This window comes from Prionailurus bengalensis, chromosome B2 (genome assembly GCF_016509475.1).
Source record: "Prionailurus bengalensis isolate Pbe53 chromosome B2, Fcat_Pben_1.1_paternal_pri, whole genome shotgun sequence".
In the NCBI taxonomy this organism is placed as follows: Eukaryota; Metazoa; Chordata; class Mammalia; order Carnivora; family Felidae; genus Prionailurus; species Prionailurus bengalensis.
The window spans coordinates 131,346,612-131,371,016 of NC_057349.1; the positions used below are offsets into that span (position 1 = coordinate 131,346,612).

Consider the following 24,405-nt stretch of genomic DNA (forward strand, 5'->3'; position numbering starts at 1 on the left):
CCACAATGAAGAGAAAGGTAGGAAGGATTACCCAACAGATAAACTACTTCAGCATGAAACAATGCTTTTGGAAACGTGCCCGTGGATGAAGCAAAGGAAAGAAAGCTGTGGCGATGAGGAGATGGAGAACCTCAGGGGAGGTGGATAATAATATGTTCATCTTCCAGTAACTTGAGAGTCACTGGGCTTCATGTTCTCGATTTTAATGGAAGTTGAGAGAACATAAGAAAGTAAAAATGGGATGGTGTGGTAATTTTAAGTCTAGCATGTGCCCTCACAAATATTTTCTTTGCCATATCTAACAGATTTTTTTAAGCTAAGATAGAAAAGAGAAAGTATATCAAAAACATCTTATAATTATAATAATTTCAACATGAAGGAAGGCAAAGACCAGTGGATATAAGTCAATGTCAAAGTTCTTTCCTTGTAAGGGAGAAGAAATCATTAAAGTCAAAAATAAAAACAAGACAGGAGAAAATAAAACAAAAAAAAGCAAAAACAATTTTTAAATAAAAGCTAAGTAAATAGAAATAAGCTCAAATACATCAGTAATCACTATATACAGAAATGGCTTACGTCCCTGAACTTGTGAGGTACTGGGCAGATACAAGCTTTGTTTGAACACCATTCTGTAGGAAATAGAGGATGGTGACCTTGTTTGTCCACAATACAAAATCTTCACTGAAATTGTCTGGAACATAAATCCACTTTGGGATTTGTCATTTAACTTTAGAGGGCAAGAAGAGGATCTCTACTGAATGAAAATATATTTCATTTTACTAAACAACCATATGAAGCCAACTAAATTGCATTCCGTGAATTCTGAGTTTTCTCTAAGAATTAATGGAAGCTTTGATAGGTGTGATAATGACAGTTACGTATTCTGTGCTGTTCTAGGTCCAGCTCTCTATTCTATCACTGTCCAGTTTCTTCCGAATTTCTCCTTTATAATCCATACCATTCTGATGCTATGCCAGATCATTTAATACTAATTGGTTACAGTTCAGGTTTTAAATGACAGCCATCCTATTCACTGAATGCTAAGTATTATTTCCTTTAGTAATACTGGTATACTGCCTGATACAATTATGGGACAGGAATTCATCCTTTTATTTGAACGACCCCACATTTTCTGACTTTTGGCTGTCTGGAATTTATTCATGAGTTTCTGTCCTTTGGTCTAATGATAACTTTCAGATTGCATTAAGCTTAAAGGTTTTTCCCCATGGACAGATTCTTGGAAATCCTATCATACCCTCTAGTTACAGGAGCCCAACGCTTAACTTTTTAACTATTCCACTCCTACTAGACTGTATGTTAACCACATATTTTATGTCCACACTAAATTAATGCTAAGAAATCAAAGATAAACAAACAAATAAAAATGATTACAAGAACATCTTTAAAAAGTGATCAAGGAACTTTTTGGTACAAGACCAATGATATGAAACATACAAATACATTTTTACCATACTCTTGATGACCTTACCAGAGGGAAAAAACAGCTCATTATTCAACCAAAGAATGTTTTGAATGTGAGTTGTACTAGATTTTTGAATATGTTTTATTAGATAAGAACTTGTTCTAAGTTTATAATGTAAGTGTATAACTGGAAACACTAAACATTGTCATGTGAATCGTCTAAAGTTTCTCTCATTTAAATTTCTACTTGAGAGTTCTACTTTTAAATGAGAAAACCCAATTCATATGTTCAGGGGCTAATGATTCCATTTGTAAAAATCTCTTGTCTTTATTGCTTCTTCCTCTGCTTGCTTCTCCTCCTTCTCTTCCTCCTCCCCCTCGCTTTCTTCTTCTTCTTTCTTAACCTTTATACTCAGTATAATTTATTTCTAAAGGTAGGAAGAAGAAGTCATAAACCTCAAGCCAGCTCCATCCATTTCACTTTTTTCTAGCTACTTGGGTAGATATTACAATTACCTGTTTCATATAAGGCTTGGAGACTAACTGAAGGTATAATTCTATGGAGCATATTTGTCTACTGTCCAAAAAATGGAGAACTTTCAATATCTTCCATTTGGAGTTGGCTTTCAGCTAGCTACATAAGAACCAATGCTTAAAGGACAAGAACTACAAATCCCAAATATATACATGTCCTGAAGTCTAATAAATCCACCTCACATGGCTTTTCTCCATCACAAGATTTCAAATTGCAGGTCATAATTCAAGAGTTTCCATCTTCCTTTTAAGAACTATCCTCTGAAACCCACTTTTGGGCACTGCCCCCAGGAGAAGCAAAATGTAAAACATAAGCTGTTCAAATTGTATCAGGATCAAAATGTGTTTTCATGCTACAAGTTATGACAAAAATAGCTACTACTTTAAAACTAGAATGCATGTATTGGTAGCGTACCAATTACAATGTCTTCTGCTATAAACAACAGAAAACACAACTCTAACTAACTCAAACACAAAGAAGAACACCATCATACACAACAGGAAGCCAAGGAGGTGGGTAGATTTCAAGGGTAACTTAGCAGGTACCTCCAGCTTCGTCAGTCTCTCTCCTCTGTCCTTTTAAGACAGCTCATTCCCGGGTTGGTAGGAGCATGATTCTATTAGCTGGGATCACACATCCACACACCAAAGGAAGAAAGAGCGTCTCTGCCTGTAGTTCTTTCTTTCTCCAGGATAAGAGAACTTTATCCAGAAGCCCTCAGAAATTCTTCCAGTATCGCAGGGGCCCGTGGTAAAGCACGTTTTTTTCCGGTACTAATCTGTCACCTGGGAAAGGCTTATTATTATTTTTTTTTTTTTTGCTCAAGTCTGGATCCCTGAACCAAAAATGAGAAGGTTTTCTATCAGTGTTTAGCTGTCTTAGCAATACTATAAATGTGGCCTGACATCAGGTTAATATCTATAAAAAGGAAAACTTGGCCGTTCGGGTCCCTTCTTCCAAATTGCCACTCTCCTCCAACCTACTTGGGGGTTTTTCACTTTCCATAGACTTCAGGTAGCTGTTTACTGTAGTTTTATGGTTTGACTTATGTCCCTCCCCCCAAAAATTCATATGTTGAAGTCCTAACCTCTAATAGCTCAGAATGTGACATCATTTGGATATAACTAGTTAAGACAAGGTCATACTGGAGTTGGGGATGGGAGGGACCACTATCCCAAAGTGTATCCCAAAGTACCCTTATAAAAAGGGGAAATTTGAACACAGACATACGCCCAGGGACAAGACCATGTGAAGATGAAGGCAGAGGCCAGGATGATGCTTTTACCAACCAAGGAACTGACAGCAAACTCAGAGACAGTCTGGGAACAGATCCTCCCTTACATCCCGCAGAAGGAACCAGCCCTGCTGATACCTTGTTCTCAGACCTGTAGCCTCCAAGATGGTAAAACAGTAAATGTCTGCTGTTTAAGCCACCCAATTTGTGGTACTTCTTAAAGGCCGCCCCAGCAAAGCAACACACATACTATGCCCAGTGTTTATACAGGGAGGTCATCAGATTACTCCCCCAGACCAGGGATGAAACTGTTTTACTTAGAACAAGTTAATGTTTTCTCTATGCTTCTAGTTTTCTTATCTCCAAAATAGGGGCTATGACAATATGTACCTCATAGCAGTGGTGGGAAACTGAAATAAGCTGATATGCATAAAGCATAGAGAACAGTACATGAAACACGGATGCTCTCAACAGTTACTAGCTATTCTTGGCCTGCACCCATTGGACTATAATCCAGGCTCCGACAGTGTTACTCTAGATGAGTCACCAAACAAAACAATCTAAACTGTGGCCCTTCTGAGGCTGACATTGTAGCGAAAGGATGCAGACAATAAAACAAATAAGCAAATTATGTAATGTATGGGCCAGTACTAAGTTCCATATGCAGAAAGGAAGCAGAGAATGAGGAGAGGGAGGGCTGGGGTTGGACATGGCAGCTGTTGATAGGCTGGCCCAGAGAGGCATCCCTGGAGGAGGTAAGAGCCTGAGCCAGCACACCAGGCAGACAGAGAAGCAAGTGCAATTGCCCTGTGGTAGGAGCCAGCCTGGAGTACTCAAAGAGCAAGAAGGCCTGTGCGGCTACAGCAGGATGAGCTGGGAGGCCGTGGGAGAGGAGGTCACAGATGTAACAGAGGACCGGTGTACGTGTCCCAGGAGGGCTTTTGCTTGCACCCTGAATAACATGGCAAGTCACTGGAGGTTTTGAGCACAGGAATGACATGATCTGACATACATTTTATAGGATCACCCTGGCCACTAGGTGAGAGTGGATTTGAGGAAGAAGAGATCAGAGAGACTAGTAAGGATGCTGTTTCCAGAGTCCAGTCTAGAGATCACACTGGCTCTGACCAGAGTTGGTCAGTGGAGGAGGTAAAACGTAGATAGTCTCTAGATGCTTTGACAAGAGAAGTGCCAAGTTATCCTGATGGATTGAATGTGATATTTGAATGAAAGAGAGGAGTGAAGAACGGCTCTGAGGTTCAGTCCTGAGCAACATTAACCGAATAAGGAACAGACTTTGGAGCAATGGGTTGGGGAAGGAGAGAGTGAAGTTGTTATTACCATTGTCTTATCTCTTACCTTTAGCAATTTTGCCGTTATTATTGTTAGAATGACCAAAGTAGTTGCTACTATTGTCCTTCCTCTTCCTGTTACTATTATTGCTGTTGTTATTGTTAGAATTTGTTACTTTTTTGCTGTTATCCTTCCTCTTCCTGTTACTCTCATTGCCATTTTTATTGTTAGAATGAAGTTGTTACTGTGGTCCTTCCTCGTCCCCTTACTATTACTTCAGTTATTGCTATTAAAGTGAGAGGTGGCTTAACCCACGCTGTCCTGTTTAGTCTCAGTCCCGTCTCCAATGGCACCTTCTTTTTTCCTTATAGGTAACAAGCCACTTTGGGGTCAGCACACCACATCCAGCTGCCCCTTTTTCCTGCTGAAATCTGGTCCCAAAGGGAAGTCAGTGGACACAGAGTGTGCCCCCCTCTCCTGGGAACATGACCTCATCTCACCCCTGTTCCTCCCATCACACCTTCCCTCTCAATCTCCCAGGACAGTCTTTGTGAAAGGAAATCTCTGCCTTTTCTTCCTTTGGAAATTCCATTGCCCTTTGCTTTTTCTCATTTTAGCCGTTTTTCTTCCACTTGCTCCATTTTCCATTAATCCTTCCCCACACACGGTCCTGGCTGTTCTCGCTCATGAATTCTGCTGTAACCCCTCAGTAAATCTGAATAAATTCTGCAATTCGTCTTCCCAGCTTTTCCCTTCCCTCTGGCTGTCAATTCAAGCTCTTGCCCCAGGAACTGTTGCTTGGTGTCTCTGAGTGATAGTTTGCTCCTGTGTCAAATAAAGGAATTAACTAGGTCATCTGTAAAGAGCCTCTCAGTTGTAACTTCTGAACACCCGACTCGGTGTTTTTCCTGGGTGGCAAGTTCTCCTTTCTAACTCATCTTCACAGCCTGCCTTTCATACTCTGTTTCCAAGGTCCTAACCACATTTTTTTTTCATCGTTATTTCACCCACACCTTAAGTTGGTCAAAAAAGGTTTATTTTTCTAGATATTTCCTAATATTACACACAAAATATTTGAGGGACAATGATTCAAGCTTAAAGACACAAACTTATTTGGACATTTCTTAACCGTGAGTGAGATTTTGCTTTTCTTTAAGAAATCTGTGACTGGAAAGTTTGGTTAATGCCAGTGACAAGCAGTTAATGGCACGGTTTCTGCTTTGATTTTCTGTGACACACTTTTGAGGTTTTCATCCTCACTTCTTTGTGGTGCCCTCACCTTTGTCTTCCTTTTGTCCTGTAACTGCCGATTTTCATCAACGACCGAAAAAATAAGAGTGACAAGGAAAAAACAATTTAGCTCAGCTGACTGTTTCTTCTACAAATAGGGAAACACAGTGTGTTCTCCTGGATTTCAGATTAAATTAATAAAAAAATTTAATCCTATAAACAGAGGTCAAAGCTTATCATTTTGAGAGAGAGAGAGACAGAAAGAGAGAGAGAGAATCCCAAGCAGGCTCTGCACTCAGCACGGAACCTGATGTGAGGGTCAAACTCATGAACCATGAGATCATGACCTGATCTGAACTCACGAACTGTGATATCATGACCTGAGCTGAAATCAAGAATCTGACGCTTAACTGACTGAGCCACCCACGTGCCCCAATCAGAGGTCATTTTTAATGCTTTTATTTAGCAAAATTCCAGGTGATTTTGAAATACATCAGACATCCATTTATTGAGGACAAGAGAGGTTATTCTAAAACATTCTTTAATAGCACTAAACTGATTTTGCCCATCAGGAGAAAAAGGAAGAAAATCCATCATAGGGGTCTTTCTATAGTGGTGGTTACATAGCTGAACTTCTTAGGCATTAAAGAAAATCTCGCACACATGTACACACACACATAATTAGAAATACTCCATTTTTAAGACTGAGTTTTACACAACACATTATGATCATAAATGGGTTACTTGGATACAATAGTTATCTCTAGTTATTTTTAGCAACGGAGCTAGATTTCATAATACTCAATCCTGCCTTATAAATTTAACTTTGTAAACTTGCAGGAGAAATGTGAGCTGTCTGGCCTTCTCTGACAAATCAAAAGTCATCCCATGAGTCCCACAGTGAGGACACCCCTCCCTCCTCTGAACTCCAGGGGACTTACCCATGTGTCCCCCATGCGTCCTAATTCACAGTCTCTCATATCTATCAATAAATAATTATGGAAGAAAAAAAGGAGCAGAAAAATAAACAGGCATTGTAACTTAATAGAAAAAGCACAGGCATTGAATCAGACAAACCAAGCTTTGTATTTCATTTCCTCTATTTATTCACCGTGTGATGCTGGGCAGTTGATTTAACTATCTGAGCCTTCGTTTCTTCATCTATGTATCAGAAGTAACGAACCGCCCTCATAGGGTACTGTGAAGGTTAAATTAAAATTGTAAAGCACCTGGCACACACGAGGCACCCAATAAAAGTTACTTCTCCTTTCCCCTATTCTGGCATATCATTCGTGGTTCGACCCTGCAGTGTGGTTGACTGAACACACGGCTGTTTCTGTGCTGCGACCTTTTCGAAGGCAAAGTCTTGTTAATCTTTGTATTTCCTACAGAACCTAGGGTAGTGAGCTAGATATCCTGGAGGCACAGTTAACCACGTATTGTTTTAAACTGAGGGCTGAAACAGGATCGCTCCTAAACTGTGCAACAATTATTCATGGATTGGGGGTCTTTTGGTAGGACAGCTCCCCTCTTGAGCGATGGCTCCGGCCACTTGGGTGTTGAGACAGCCCATCATATTTCAAATTAGGTTGCCCAAAACATAACCACTTTCCTAAATTCTCTGGCAACTAATCAGAATGATGTTCCATTTCTCACTGTAGACACTGCTGCAGAAAAACTGACCCTATTCTGAGAGAAACAGAATCCACTATACTGTGCCGAAAAGACAAGTTGTGTTGAAAGCACTGAGTCACCTCAACGTGGGTTTTAAACACCAGCTGGCCCCCGACTAGCCCTCAGACCTCGGGCAAGCCGTCAATGCTCCTTGAGCCTCAACTAAAACAAGGAGACAGACAGTAACTCTCCTTTGGTTGTCACACAGGGTTGTGGGTAGAGAAGAAAGGTGATTCCCTAGAACCAACTTGAACAACTGTGAAGCAGGATGCCAACACGAAGTCTAGAAAGCCATCACTTTTCAGTCAATGTGAGCTCTTCCTTCGTCACAGCCCAGGCCTCTCCCCCTATTCCCTTCTCTGGCAACTGACCAGCTCTCATTTTATCATTTCAATTCAGTTGAGCAGGAAAGCGATGCACCTGTGTGTGTGTGTGTGTGTGTGTGTATGTATGTATGTATCAACACACAAGTGATCAAATCTACAATCCTGCCTGTCACATTACAATGCAGAAAGAAGATGTGGTCATTAATTTGCACAACAAATCCAGCAACTGTAAAGCAAAGGGCTGGTCTGCAGGCAGGCAGCAGGAACTTGATGCATTACTTTTCTGTCTGATGCTAGAACACTGCACAGCGCAATTGCTTGTGGCTTTTTTCTCATGCGTCAGTCACAATTTCCACTGTAAAACATTTCAAAGAAAATACAGTCCAACCAAAGCATAAGAGAAAGTCAGCCCCAGACTAGAGGGGGTGGGTTGTGGGAAAAGCCAAGTGACCAGTCTTGTTCTGATGGAATCTTCATTTCTAGGTCTTTCCACTGACGTCACCTAAGGAAACTGGGTTCCTAAGGACATCGGGAGGGTGGGGAGGCAGATGGGCCATCTACACACTACACACGGAAGAACGAACCTTCCCAAATTTCTGAAAAAAATCTTCTTCTGCCCGGGCCAATGCGTCTTCATCAATGTACACAGCCGGCCTTTTGGCCATGAGGAAGTACTGTACCTTCCTCAGATTCCAGCCCAGCACGTACTGGAGCCAGCCGCACACGGCCGCGGTGGACCGGCCGACCCCGGCGTTGCAGTGAACGTACACGGTGTGTCCATTCTCGAGCAGTGCGTGGAGGAGACAGACAGCCTGAGGCAGCATCTGTACTCGGCCTGGGATTGAGAAAGCACAGCACATACACATGAATAACGAACCCCAATATCGCCACTAATAATAAGTCCTGCAGCGCCTGGTGAAATCAGTGCCATGCAGAGAGAGGCGGGGATGTTAGAGCTGGCTCCATTCCTTTGTTTTGACGGAGAAGGTGAGACGATATCAAAGCCCACTAATGATAAAGCAGAAAGAGCCCTCCAGAGGCAATGGATCAGCTCTGAACCTTCACTTGCTTTTGCTTTGAGTGACTTCTGCATCGGCGCAACTTTCCTTTCAAAGAACAGTTAACCACTGTCTATAGTCAGAAGAATGGATTTTTACATCTATCAGATTGGCTTGTACAGATTGGGCAGAGATTTAGAGGATTTCACCTGGACTTTCTTTAATCCAAATGGATCTTCAGGATAAATGCAAAACACAGAATTAATCCATGCTCATCAAAGGAGTCAATCTTCTTCACTCAATATATGCTAATTTTCATTTGGCCAATGAGATGCTCACATTAATTGATACACATGTGATAAACGATCATTCATTTGTTCCCTCATGAACCAGTGAGTATTGAAATGATTCCATTTCTCCTTTGCTGTGCAACTGTGATTATAGTTATTATCACCTCATGACTATTATTTTGATTATCAGGTGATCAAATGTCTTCTCTTTTACACACTGAAAGGATAGGCAATGGTCTGCTCAGGCCTGCTGGACTGTCTTATCTCATGAGAGGCAGGAGCCCCCTAAAGTCATCAAACTCCTAGATGCCTGGAGTTTCTTTTGCACACAGGTTCTCAGAGCAAAGACAGTGAATTTGCGGCTGGGGGGCGGGGGGTGGATGACGGTCACTATAAATTATTTCAAAGGGGAATGAAAGAAGGAAACTATACGGATTACCTAACCTGGATTACATGCCTGTGACTTGACACGCTCTAGCTACTCTGTGTTCTTGAATTCACAGGGGCACAATGGCGCTTCATGTTGCTACCCCCCTGGATGACTGGAAAGGTGGGGGAAAGCCCCCCCTCAAATGATTTCAATGCAGATCCTCACGGAGGCCTGGAATTCCATGGTGGAGTGGAGCCGCGAGGTCATGAGAACCAATGAAGTAAGTTTAGACTTCCCTCTTTAGATGTCCTCTTTTAAAATGCAAGTGCCCCTTAAGAGCACTTGGAATCAGGGCATGGGAATCAGGGGTCAGCATCTCAGAAGAACAGATAGATGTTACAAGACCCCATCATGGTTTGAAGGCCCTCTCACTTGCCCCTCCATCTGGGGTGGGTCCACCTGAGCCTCAGGCTCACCTTGCTCTGAGACAGGAGCAGAAACATCTACATGGAAGCCAGTACAATATTCTACGTTTGCTGCTGGCATTCTATTCATCGCTTTCCAAGGCATCTAAAGCTACAGGTCCCACACAGCAGTTTAGGGCCATTTCTGACTGGAATGTCTTTAGTCAGGGCACCCTTCGCAGTTCCTCAGGCTCCATCTCCTGCTACTGCCTGTTGCCATACATTCGTGCTCCCTGTCTGATCGCCGAGGGCGTCTGAGGTGGGGACACACCAGCTCCTCTGTGCCACTTGAGTTTGCAGGTCCAAACCCAGCCATCAACTGTAACCGATTTGCACTTCCTCACGAGGCTGTGGGGTACTCTGAGGTTAGAGCTGGGGGGGCATCCCATACAGGCAGCTGCTCATGGCACTTCCCCAGAGGCAGTCACATATCACTGGAGATGGAAAGATGCAAAATGTCATATGCACCAGAGAGCTGTCTCATTGCGTGCCTCAGGGAGAGTACTGTGTACTTGACTTACCATGTGAGCTGGGAGATCAGAAGAGGCAAAACTTCCAAAATATGCTTGAGCAGCCCTGCCAACAAGGGTGAGGCCTGCCCACGTGCAAGGCTTTTGTTCTGCGGAAGGGGTGTTAGAGGTGTAGCCCAAGTAATACTGGCTGGGAAGGGAATGACCATACAGCAAACTGTGAAGCCGGGCTCTTCCTGTTCCTGCCACAGCTGGCATCACGTGCCAAGCTCCCTGTTACAGCCGCCTCTCTAGCTACCGTGTACTTTGCCAGGAGATGAGCTGAAAACAAATTTATTTTCTTGAAATACAGCTGACATACGATGTTAGTTTCAGGGGTACAACCCAGTAATTGGACAATTCTATACTACATGCTATGCTCAGCACAATAGGTGTAGTTACCATCTGTCACCACACAATATTATAAGATTACTGACTAGGGGAGCCTGGGGTGGCTCAGTCGGTTAAGCATCCGACTTTGGCTCAGGTTCTGAACTCACAGTTCGTGAGTTCGAGCCCTGCATCGGGCTCTGTGCTGACAGCTCAGAGCCTGGAGCCTGCTTCAGATTCTGTGTCTCCCTCTCTCTCTGCCCCTCCCCTGCTCACACTATCTCTCTCTCTTTCTTTCTTTCTCTTTCTCTCTTTCTTTCTCTCTCTCTTTCCCTCTCAAAAATAGATAGATTTAAAAAAAATTAATAAAAAATTATAGCCTTGAGAATTATTATTAACATGGATTTTCATTCAGTGTCCAGTGTCCGAATAGTGACCATGTGCTATAGGAGCTTCTGGAGTCAGAGCCCCAGCCCCTGTGTTCAGCTTACACAGCATCGGTGCCACCAACCTGCCCAAGCCCAGGTTCACATGGACCCATCAGGATCCCTTCCCCCAGCGCACTCTCTGGCCAGAGATTCCCGGAGGAAGGGTCTGCATCAAATGGCCCAAATGAGGCAGTATCTCTCCCTTTCCTTTTTATCTGTAAAAGGTTCTTCAAGAGGCATGCATACAGCTTAGAAGTTGAAAAGGGAAATGTGCGAGTTTGGAATTTTGTGACCTCGGACATGTAGTCCTGGAAAGTAAGTGGCAGCTGCCATCGGGAAGCTCCAGAAGGCCCCCCGTTTAATTGCCGGTTTCACCCTGCAGTGGTCTTCTCCTAGAATCACTTAGCCACCTCACTTAAGAACTGCCACACAAATATTTCAATAACATAACAAAAAACTAAATAAGAAGAAAGGACAGCAGACAAGGACCTGGTCCAGGATGTCCACCTGTCTCGGCCTGGCCTCCACTGGAGCTCTCACTTATTTTGATGTCTAGGGACTACAAATCAGTCTACTTTGATTAATGACAGCTAACATCTACCTGCCCCTTCTACCTGCCAAGTGCTGTTCTAAGCACTGTGCATGCAATAGTTCATTTGCAATCACCTTTTAACAACTGTGAGGTTGGTGCTATTATTATCCTCCATTTATACCTGAGGGAACTGAGACGAGGAGATTTGCCCAAGGTGACCATTCAAACCCAGCCAGCACAACTCCAGAGCCTCTGGTCTTAACCACTATACTACTGCCCTTCCCTAGCCTGCCTGGTCTGTGGTACTTGCTGGCCCCCATGCTGTCAGTCTGAATCCTCAGCCTCTGACCCCGACCTACCTGGTTACACTGTTGCTCCTAACCCAGGTGAGAGCAACATCCTCGCTGGGGGTTAGGCCTTCTGCCCTACAGGAGCTTTCTGTGCCCAATGGGCCATATCCCTCGATTACAAAACCCATTCTAGGGAGCCTGAGCTAATGCAAAACCCACCAAGGAATAAAAAGAGGGTGTCCATAATCAGAGCTTGCACAATAAACCGGTGTCAACAAGGGCCTCTAATTTTTCATGTTTCATATACTTCGGTTCCATATAGAAGTTAATTAGATAAGAAGTTTCCATGCATACAAATGATAATACCTAAAGGCAAGAGAGAAATCCAGATTTTTTATAGCAAGTATTCCAAATTTTAACTGTTGGCAACTAAGTTGAAAATTTTAAACCCTGTGCAGGTCTAACAAAACATTTAACTGTCTGTGGTTCTTACTTTGGAATTTAAAACAGGCCTTGGCTCTCAGTGGATGCTCAAGAAGCATTCATTAAGTGCATGAATAAAAAATAAAATGAAACAAAATCCAATAATACTAATTAGATCTGAGACACTACCAGACCCCTCTAATCTAACTTGTGGTCCACACCTCCTCTAGGCTAATCCGACTCTGTAATGATTAAAAGCTTCTTGAAAGCATGCAGTGAGCAAACAAAGATTGGGAGAAAGGGGACAAGGGCTTGAAATCAGGGAGAAGAGTGGAAAAGGCCCTGAAGATGCCCTTTACCTAAGGTTGACCTTGAAAGAAATTACTTCTGGAACATCTCTCAGCCTTTCCAACACATACACACACACACACACACACACACACACACTCTCTCTCTCTCTCTCTCTCTCACTCCCTCCCTTCCTTTTTTACTCCAGGCAGATTTATGGCAGGATATATGATTATTTTATTTGAGCATATCTCCTTCTTCACCTTTGCAGTGTAATATAGATAAGGTCCATACCGTCTAGTACATCCTCTGGTAGAAAACTAAGAACTTGGGACTAAAAAATATAGTCCCAACTTTGTGATTTTCAAAGCACTTTCATATCAATCATCTTATTCTATTGTTATAAACCTATGAGGCAGAAATAATTACCCCATTTTCCAAATGCAGGAGCTAGCCTGCTTGATATCACAAAGCTCCGTGGTGGCAACAAGGCCCAAGCCCAAGGTGTTGTGGCCCCAAGGTCAGTGACCGCCTCATGGCAGGGCTGCACGCACAGGGTAGCGTTGGACAGAACTGTCCAAACAAAGGGGCAGCTGGGGACTCTGGGAAGCACATTAAGTCGTTTGGGAGGCAAGGGCAGACCATTTGTTATCACCAGCACTGCACTGATAGAGGTCAAAACACAATCGGAGTACTTCCTATGTGAAAGAAAACTGAATTTTAATGAACAGACTTGGGTGTTTTTTCAGGTGACTGCTAGATTTGGGAGCTTTTCATGTCTCAGGTGAAAGACACAAACCAATTTTTTTTTAAGAAAAGAAAAGAAAAATCCTAACTAACTCCTCTACATATGACAAAATGTACAAGAGTAAGGATCGATAGTACAATTGATTGCAACAGGCCTGTGACAACCAGTGGTGACAGTCAGGCCTAACACACTGTCTTCTTTCTCAGACTTTATCTGACAGCATTATGCTACAGCTCAAAACACTTCCAGATGGATTTTTCTCTAGAGTTCTAAAAATATTCAGCTAAATTAACCTATATGTTCATTGTGCTAATATTGTGAGCCACACAGATTAATCTATTGGTCCAAACCTCCCCGGCGACTCTGGAATGGTCATTAACCCTTTGATTACTCCCCCAGTTATGCTGAGCCAAAGAAAGCCTTCATTTAACCTTCAGAGTTTGCCAAGTGGGAGCTTTCATTCGCTGTCATTGGTGTTGCCAAACTGCCTCAGTGTAGAAGGTGTTCCCCTGTTGTGGTGGGGATGGGGACCTGGTGACCCTGTGACCCCCCAAAAGAATTTAACACAACTACAGTGGGCCTTTGGGGGTGGAGTTTTCCCTTAGGCTTCTGCATACCCCAAACTATCGCGCAAACACCTATTAGTCACCAGGGCCCTCGGGTAATCAAAGCCTGGAATGGAACGGGACGCGGCTACAGTTAGCAGCTCAGCTACTCCAAGCTTGTCTCACGTTACACTCCCAACGGGTAACGATGCTATGAAATCAGAATCAAAGCAGCAAGAATCAGAACGCTCTCTGGAAGCTACAGGCACGTGGTCCTTACAATCTTCTCTGTTTTGAAACCAGAAACACAAAGCACTTTCGTATCAATCATCTTATTCTATTGTTATCGTCTTGTAAGGCAGAAACTATTACCCTATTTTCCAAATGCAGGAACTAGCTTGCTTGATATCACACAGCTACTCAGGGGCTTTCATTCTGCTGTCACCAGTGTTTGTCAAACTGCCCCGGGGTGGAAGGCACTCCACTGTTGTGGCGGGGATGGGGGCCTGGTGACTGCATGACCCCCACCAAAGATTTTAACACAACTATAGTGGGCCTAGATTCAACCGATGGTCTTATGTGCAAGCAAAGTTATTTTGTTTCCTTGAAAAACAGCACAGCTCTAATGGCTCAATCAAGTTTCTTTGGACCAGCATTACCACCAAGAGTAACCAAACAATCTCCTCTTCAGGAAGAAAAATTACACCTCATCCCGAGTGATGGTTCAGTCCAGCCCGGCCATGAGAACCACCTGAGATTCATAAAGAGCCAAGGCAGGCGACAGCCAGGTTCCCAAGGATCCTCAAGGTCTTCTGTCCCCACCTACATCCTGGACTGTTGACTCTGGGGAGACAAGCCATCTCCTTGGCAAATGGTCTTTGTCTAACTCCAGGTCATCATGAGCACAGCGGACTGAAAGTCCACATGAGCACGCAGGGAGTAGCTCCATAGCGCTGTGTCTGCAGCCATGATCCAAGTCTGACTGCCTGTGTTGAAATCCAGGCTGTGTGTCTTTCCCTATGACCTTGGCCACATTACTTAACATTTCCGTACCTGTCTCTTCCTCTGCAAAATGGAGATAACTACATGTGCCTGGAGTCTTGTCGGAATTATATGAGTTGGGCACGAAACTGCTTAGGAGAGTGTCTGATACGTTTTGTACTTTGGGGGGAAGAGGACTGAGGGTGGAGACATTTCCTGGCTAGGCATCCCTGCCTTCCTTCTTTCCCCCAGAATAGCAGTTCACCAAAGTACCTTGCCAATGCCATTCCCACAGCCCTCTGCTGCCCCCTGCTGACAGCTGGTTGAACTAGTAGTGTAACTTGGTTCTCTCAGCTTCACTTCCCCTCATTCCTTTCCCAGAGAGAACCTTACTCTACCGCCATGCTGAAATACAGAGCATTCCTGTAAAATGCCATGCCTTAGGCCTTGACTTACACTGTTTCATCCATCTGGCATGCCCTTCCTCCCTCTCCATCAACCTGTCAAAGCCACGCCCACCTCAAATGTCATGACATTGATATAGCCTCCCTGTGCTTTTCTCCCCACCTCATAACCCATGAGGAACACGTGACTCGTTACTCACATCACATTCTTCTCCGCATTGTAATTAGTTTTGAGCTTGTCTTATCACCTCTTGCCATTAGATCAAAACTATGCCTTCTGTCTCTCTCATTTTCCCAGCAGCACGCATGTCCTGACCCCTCTTCACAAAGACATGCTCAGCCAGTACTTGTGCAGTAACTACAGCCTCACCATTGCCACCCTGCCCCCAACTGTGTCATCCCTCATTATCTCTCACTTCAACTATCGCAGTGACCTCCTAACTGGTGTCCCCAGATCCACTGAGAGCCCACCTCCATCTTTTGTCCACGGGGCAAACCGCACTTCTGAAGGGGAAAGAAAAAAAAAAAAGGTGATCTTGGCACTAGCCCAGTCTCCCACCCTTTCAACTGCTTCTTACTGCTTTTAGGAGACAGTCTAAAATCCTTATTGTGGCCCAAATCTGCAAGATCCTCTTCCTTCATTCCCTGACCTGCAGCCATACTGGGCTTCTTTTAGAACATTCTATGTTCTCCTGCAGCAGAGACTTCCTAAGCTGCCCCCTCTTGCTGGAAGCCTCTTTCCCACCTCACCCCCAGCAACCCCATCCTTCGATCTAGCTCAAACATACCTAGGAAAACCTTCCTTGACCCTCTTCCTACATCTGATTTGCCTGTGCATATGCTCTCACAGCAGTATCTTTCTAACACAAGTTTCATCGTATTTGTGAATTTCTGTTCGTGGTTATTTGATTAATGTGTGTCTTCCCTTTAGGACTATAAGGTCTATGGGGACAGGAGCTATGCCTGCTTTTCCTCACCACTGTGTTCCCAGCTGCCGGCATAATGCCACAGATACATCAGGCACACAATAGACATATAGTTAATGAATAAACAAATCAAAGGAGCCATGTTAAACAGAATCTTGGCCAAATTATCAAACCTAAAACCTTATAGTTATTCCATTTCTATCACTCATATTTAAGTCACTCAATTATAGACATAAAGGTAGGTGGGTAGGTAGATAGGTAGATAGATAGATGATTGATAGATAGATAGATAGATAGATAAAGACAGACAGACAGACAGACAGACAGACAGACAGCAATGGCTTCTCTGAAACACTTCAACAAAAAGCCAGAAAGATTTTTCTGATGCTTACCTTCAGTGCTCATATCTGGGGTCGGCATCCAGATGTAGACCAAGCCTTCTTCCTTATATAGCTTAATCATGGTGTCTGGAGTCATGGGTTCTGGGTAGCGGTTACAGCCTGAGGAATTCTGTACAATATCCCATTCAGTCTGGAAATTCATTACAGCTGTAATCCCCAATTCGTGCTTCAGTTTGATGGTTACATGCTCCACTTGACGAGGGCAGCTACCCAGCCAGATATTTGGGAGAATTCTAATGAGAATACATAGAGGCAACTATTATTATTGTTACTGTTATGGTTTGAGGTCTGAGGAGCTACAGAAAATATGTGGTAATAAAATGCAATTAACCTTTAAATCTGACACAGGAAAAGCTGCATTAACAATATTAGATGTTGTAACAATATTATTGATATAATAATATTATTATTGAAAGAAAAAATACCGTAATGTTGTTTTTAAGGAAATAATTCAATTAACTAAAATGCTAGGAAATAGGCAATAGCAAGACAAATCCAGCAACATATTAAAATAAGTCCACCAAGTTGTATTTATTCCTTGATTGTATATGTGGTTCAACATTTGGAAACTCATCCACATATTTCAAACACTAATAAGTTAAAGGCAAAACTCCCATGATTATGGGAGTAAATCCTGTAAAACATTTACAAAAATCAGCCATCATTCCTGTTTAAAACTCTGCGTAAAAACTTCAAATAGTAAGAGAACTTTTAAACACCAGAAACTAACAAACAATAGTCTTATTTTAAACAAAATCAAAGTCAAGATTATATCTATTAGTACCCAACGTTGTCTTACATGTTTCACCTAATGCTACAAGTTAAGAAGAAATATAACAATCTGTAAAAAATCAAAAAAGAAAAAGAAAACGTTGTAATTATTTTTCAACTATGTTTCCATATCTAATATCCCAAAGTCTAGATTCTACCCTCAAAGTTTCTGAGTCAGTAAATCTGGGTTGAGAGTCCAAGAATTTGGACTTCTCTAACAAGTTCCCAAGCAATCCTGATGCTTCTAGTTCAGGGCAAAACTTTGAGAATCACTCCTTAAAAGACTCAATTACAAAGCTATACAAAATATTACAGGTATTAAGATATATGGATTAAGGAGAATGTACCAAAATCAAACAGCTTTTCTGTGTGCCAGCAGTAGCCAGGTAGAAATGGGGAGGTGGAGGGGTGCCTGGGTGGCTGTGGCTCAGTCGTCTGACTTCAGCTCAGGTCATGATCGCTCAGTTTGAGAGTCTGAGTCCCATTTTGGACTGGCTTCTATCAGCACAAAGCCCACTTGGGATCCTCTATCCCACACTCTCTCTGTGCCTCAAAAATAAATAGACATTAAAAAAAAAACCAGAGGCGTGCCTGGGTGGCTCAGTCGGTTAAGTGGCCAACTTCAGCTCAGGACGTGACCTCACATTTCGTGGGTTTGAGTCCCATACTGGGCTCTGTGCTGACAGTTCAAAGCCTGGAGCCTGCTTCGGATTCTGTGTCTTCCTGTCTCTCTGCCCTTCCCCCCACTCGCGCGCTCTCTCTCTCTCTCTCTCTCAAAAAACAATTTTACGTCCATTTGTTAATAAACAATAAAAAAAAGAAATGGGGAGGTAGAGGTGAATCTCATTCAAAAATAAAAGCAAAATTATAAAACAACTAGGAAGACATTTAACCAGAAAGATTTATGAAACTTTATTGGACATTAAGAAAAAAGACAATGAGGGGTGCCTGGGTGACGCAGTCGGTTAAGCGTCCGACTTCAGCCAGGTCACGATCTCGCGGTCCGTGAGTTCGAGCCCCGCGTCAGGCTCTGGGCTGATGGCTCAGAGCCTGGAGCCTGTTTCCGATTCTGTGTGTCCCTCTCTCTCTGCCCCTCCCCCATTCATGCTCTGTCTCTTTCCGTCCCAAAAATAAATAAACGTTGAAAAAAAAAATTTAAAGAAAAAAGACAATGAATAAATAGATATACTGCGATATTATAATAATATATATTTGGTCTTCATCGCAGTTCCTGGCACAGTTTCCTGAGTGATGAGAGCCATAAGGTGTCTTTTGCTATGTTAATGAAGTAACTTCTGGATAGCACCTAAGGATGGCCTGGTTGACCAGGGGAGGAACCAACTTTGTGATTAGAGGGACTGAACCTGAAGTCCCACCCCTCAGCTTCCAGGAAGAGAGAGGGCTAGAGGTTGAGCCAATCATCAGTGGCCAATGATTTAATCAATTATCCCTAGATAATGAAGCTTCCATAAAACCCAGGATTCCAAGGTCAGGATTCCAAGAACTTCCAGATTGGTGACACAGAAAGAGTGGGGCTCCCAGAGAAGGTCTGCAAGCTCCAGGCCATCTCCCACATTCCTTGCCCTGTGCGTCTATTCCATCCAACTGTTCCTGAATTATATCCTCTTAAAGTAAGCCAGTAACCTAGTGAAACATTTCCTGAGTCTGTGAACTGCTCTAGAAAATTAATCAAACCCAAAAAAAGGAAGGGGTCATAGTACCTGTGATTTATAACCAGTCAGAAGCACAGGTAACAACCTGGGCTTGCAACTGACATCTGAAGTGGAGAGTGGGGGACAGTCTTCTAGGACTGAAATCTTAACTTGGGAATCTGATGATACTTCCAGGTAGATAGTATCAGAGGCAGGTCGAATTGTAGGACCCCAAGTTGGTGCCCAGAAAATTGATGACTGTATGGGGAAATCTCCTCACCTCACACACATTGAAATTGGGTCCCAGAACCCAAAAGAAATGCCATGCAAATATCATAAAAATGCAAATATTTTCCAAATCAATATATAACTTTAATGAACACTATCATAATTTATTGTGTGTGGTATATATTGTCTTCCACACTGATTATTTCACACGTGTACATTCTCTCCTGAAATAATGGGTAAATACTCTATTTCAACTTTATTTGAATCACATCACCTAGAACTTTACTAGGTTCAATATGAAGTATTCAGACAACAGTTTATAAATGATGATGGTAGATATCACTTGATGCTCACCAGTGCTCCCAGTTATCCTCTTTCAAGCATGGAGGACTAAATTTCTTCTCTGCCTGCAAATTAGAGCCATCTGACTTGCTTTTGTCAATAATAAGTGAGCTGAAGTAACATGCGTACCTTCCAGAAGGACATATGTAGGACCTCATGCACAGGTCTCCATGCTCTATCTTTCCCTGCAGCAATGGTCATGAAAACATGTGTGGATAGTGAACTGCTAGAAGACTGAAGTAGTCTAGAATGCTAACTAATCTCAGGAGGCCAGCTGCCCTGGAGAGCCAGTGGCTTGTTGATTTAAGCCAATTTTGCCATTGTCTGTTACCACAGCATAACCTGACTTGTTCTAACTCGATGCCTAAATAATTAATCCCTTAAAGCCCCTGATGTGCAGGAAAGAAACAAAGCAGAGGGACTACACTTTTATTTAGCTACTTTCAGACCGAGCTTAAAGCAATCCTTCTCTTTTGGGGAAAATTTTGTTTCCCAAGGGATATTTGGCCACAATTATGGAGACATTTTAGATTATGACACTGGGTGGTGTTAATGGTACCTATTAGATTGAAAGTGGGGATGTTGCCAAACATCCTATAATGCATAGGGTAGCCCGCACAGCAAAGAATTAGCAAATCCAAAACATCAATAATGCTGTGATTAAGAAGCCTTGGGCTGGGGGAATAAAAATGGAATAGACCTCCTTACTATGGGAGGGAAGAAAGGGAACCTGGGACAGGGAATAAGACCAACATATCTGACACAGAGTTTGTGGCTCATCAGTTATGCCATTCTGATAACACGATATTCCACGTCATATTTTAAAATATGTATGGATGTGCATAAAGAGAGAGAGTTAGAGAATGAGCAAAAGTCTAATAGTACAGAGTCGAACAGCACTAAACATTTTAAGTGTGGTGTAATGGAAAGGGCATGAAACATAAGCCAGAAACAATGCCAATCATAGCATGATATTTTTTTTTAATTTTTTTTTTCAACGTTTATTTATTTTTGGGACAGAGAGAGACAGAGCATGAACGGGGGAGGGGCAGAGAGAGAGGGAGACACAGAATCGGAAACAGGCTCCAGGCTCTGAGGCATCAGCCCAGAGCCTGACGCGGGGCTCCAACTCCCGGACCACGAGATCGTGACCTGGCTGAAGTCGGACGCTTAACCGACTGCGCCACCCAGGCGCCCCATGATATTTTTTTTAATGTTACTTATTTTTGAGAGAAAGAGAGCAAGCAGAGGAGGGGTAGAGAGAGTGGGGGTGGACAGAAGATCCGAAGCAGGCTCTGTGCTGACAGCAGCGAGCCCAATGTGGGGCTCGAACTCGTGAACCGCGAGATCATGACCTGAACCAAAGTTGGATACTTAACCAACTGAGCCACCCAGGTGACCCCATAGCAAGATAATTTTAAAAGCACTTGGTAATAACTGTGTGACATCAGGGAAAGTTATTTCTCATCTCTAAGCCTTTGGCTGATCATCTTTAAAATGGGTCTAAAAATAACTAATTCATGGGAAGAAAATTCAATGTAATAATGTATTTGAACAGGACTGATACTAGTGTATGTTCAATAAATCAAGTGGCATTAATGTCTAGTTGTTATAATTTACTTATTTTAGTAATTTACTTTGTATTGTAATGACTATTCAGACAATTTCCCATTGTTCTGTGTATCCTTCATTTGAATGCTGCAGAGTTTGGAATATTCACTCTATTTTCTTAGATGAAATCCAGCTTGTTTTTGTGGGGTTTTTTCCTTATGGCTGTTGCTATTGTAATTGTTAATGTTAATAAGAAGCCAATTGACTAATCCTCAAATATGGGTATTATCCACCCTCACTGAAAATATCTCACAATATCTAGCATCATCTAAAAGTTGAATCCTACTTACACTCCAGAAGATAAACCAATTTTTTATTGCTACTTGGGCTCTAACAGGATCTATTCGAGAGACAGTCATAAAGTGGCTGTGGAGTGAGGCCTATGAGTCTGTGGAATTTTTTTTTTCAAGAAATTGACTAGGTTATATATATTACATATACAGCCAGATTCCAAAACCACTAGCCTGGCAGATAGCAATAAACATGCAGAAGTTTAGTACAGAGATCTCAATACCTTTTAATAGCAGCAAAAATATGGCAATGAGAGGGAATGAAGTGTTCAGCCCTACACATGCATATGAAAATTAAGTCTGTGCCTTTCTCCAAAAATACTTTCAAGACTATGGGGTGCCTGGGTGACTCAATCGGTTAAGCATCTGACTGTTGGTTTGGGCTCAGGTCATGATCTCAAAGTTCATGAGTTCAAGCCCCACATTGGGCTTCAAGCTGACAGAGCAGAGCCTGTTTGGGATTCTCTCCCTCTCTCTCTGCCCCTCTCTTGCTCATTCTCTCTGTCTCTCTCTCAAAATAAATAAATAAAAACTTGAAAAATTAAAAAAAAAATACTTCCAAGACTAAAAATGATTCCTAGACAGATTGAGGAATGGGAAACTGTTAGGAGAGTGTAGCTACAAGGATATGTGTCTATGTTTAATGTGTAGTATCTTCTAAAAAGTCAAAACTAAATCTTCTTCTGAGTCATGACAAGTATTTAATATAGTTATATTCACTAAGAATAAACTTTTGCAGAAAAAAAAGTTTTATTAATGGGAGTCTTGACTATTGCCACCCTTATTCAACCAAACTGTATTTAAATAAAATCCATCCCATTAATATTGCAACTTAACTAAAGACCAGAGGTGGGGGAACAGGGGATGGATGGATGGATGGCTGACATTCTGGAACCTTACTTTGTTGGACTGCAAATCAAAATCAATTTCATTCATTTGGGTGAATGTGGACCTGTGGTTCCAGGTAATCACATCACAAAACTACACCGTTCGCTTCACCTGTCAGGCTGGGGCCTGTGTTACAACAGCAACTGAAGCGTATGAATGAACCAGTGCCCGCTTGCTGTACCTCAGCTGTCAGTGAACGGAGGCCTTGTTGGCAATGCTGAGTGCATCAGACAGAATGAGCATCCAAGCACTTTGCAAAATAAATACCGCCGGGCATTGACAGGAGGAGGGGGCATGGGATAAACAGAAGATATCAGCAAAAAAAAAAAAAAAAAATTCAGTTATATGGACACCACATCACAAGTTCCATCACTAATGGCCTTGAAAAATGGCAGAATAACCTTTTCCTGAAGGTGAAAATTAGCATTATATTTTGTCCATAAGAAAAAAAAAAGTTAGGAAACACAGAAATCATGCAATCAATGAATGAACATAGGATTTGTTTATCTCTTATCACGCTAAGAGACCACCACTGTTGAAGACAGTGCCCCGTTCCTAGCCGTACAAACACAACACCATTTTAAAGAGGAAGAAAATGGATTTTGCTGAGGTTCTTTATAAAACCCAGCTAAGGATTTAAAAGAAAAAAAAAAATATTAGGACATTTCCTAAGATGGATAATTTTGCTGCATTTACCTTATTTAATATTTTATGGGAAATTCAATGTTAAATTAAAATGTGACCTGGCTTTTAAATAATACTTGAAAAAAAAAGTGTATCAGTCCTATCATTTAGATCTCATTAGTGGGAAAGCAAGAGAAACGTTAAAATCACCCTCCAGTAAGCTCCAAGCTTCATTAGCACATGTAACTCCTGCTGAAAATCTGTCCTCTGTGTCAACTGCTATGTTATTAATACCAAACTTCTACCCAAAAAAGGGTGCTTCTAATACACTCCAGTTAAGGCTAAATGACTGCACAAAGACAAGTTTCAACTTAGTGATACTAATTAATTTCTTTATTAAAATAGTTTTATTATAGTTTGCTTACAGGTTATAGACTATAGTATGTAGATACCACATTCTAATTTCTACAGGTAGTTAGTTTCTTAGATTTTGGGGGGGGGGGGATGTGCTTGAGTTTAAAACCACATGAAGCAAATATTTTTGACATATGTTCTTTTTATTTTCTATATTAAAAATGACATATAATTAATTATTAAGGTCTGTTATGGGTTGAATTGTATTTCCTCTAAATTTCTAACCCCAGCACTTCTTTTTACTTGGAGATAGGATCTCTACAGGGCAATCAAGTTAAAATGAAGCCCTTAGGGTGGGCTCTAATCCAACATGACTGTTGTTTGTATAAGAAGGGGAGATTTGGACACAGACACGTACAGAGGGATGATGATGTGAACATAAAAGAAGACAGTCATCTACAAGGCAAGGAGAGAGGCCTGGAACACAGCCTTCCCTTGCAGCCCTCAGAATGAGTCAACCCTGTAGATACCTTGATCCTGAACTCCTGGCCTCCAGAACTGAGATAGTAATTTTCTGTTGTTTAAAAGCCACCCAGTTTGTGGCACTTTGTCAGACCAGCCCCAGGAAACTAACACAAAGTCTGAACATTCCAATTTAAAATATATACGTTCAATCATCCAGATTCTTCAAATATCCATATATCAAGTATGCTTAAAGTAAAACATTTTAATAGATTTTTTCAGCTTTCATCCTGATCTCTGAAAGTCTAAATTAACTTTTGATTGTGGCATTCCAATTGTCCTCTCATACACAATACTACTCATCCACATTCCTTAACTCATGTCCTTCAGTCCATCACTTGAGCACCTCCAGCATGGCAGACAAGATCATCAGGCCCCTGGTTGGGCTATTTTGGCTTACTTCTTTCATGAATTCATTCTGTTTGTTTGTTTGCTTGTTCTCATTTTCTGAGAGAGAGAGAGAGAGAGAGAGAGAGAGAGAG

General features: G+C 42.1%; 1 protein-coding gene across 2 annotated transcripts in view; it reads right to left on the bottom strand.

The window, feature by feature from the left end:
- Positions 1-6,157: 6,157 nt before the first annotated feature.
- The window catches only part of EPM2A (EPM2A glucan phosphatase, laforin), a 108,325-nt gene continuing 90,077 nt past the window's right edge, over positions 6,158-24,405 (bottom strand). The window contains exons 3-4 of one of the 2 annotated variants that reach the window (XM_043592540.1): positions 16,633-16,874; positions 6,158-8,549 (exon numbers count right to left, since the gene is read on the bottom strand). In XM_043592540.1, the coding sequence (XP_043448475.1) occupies positions 8,272-8,549; positions 16,633-16,874 (520 nt within the window). In that variant the 3' untranslated portion in view covers positions 6,158-8,271. The remainder of the gene's footprint in view (positions 8,550-16,632; positions 16,875-24,405) is intronic. The other variant, XM_043592541.1, reaches the window with a different exon arrangement.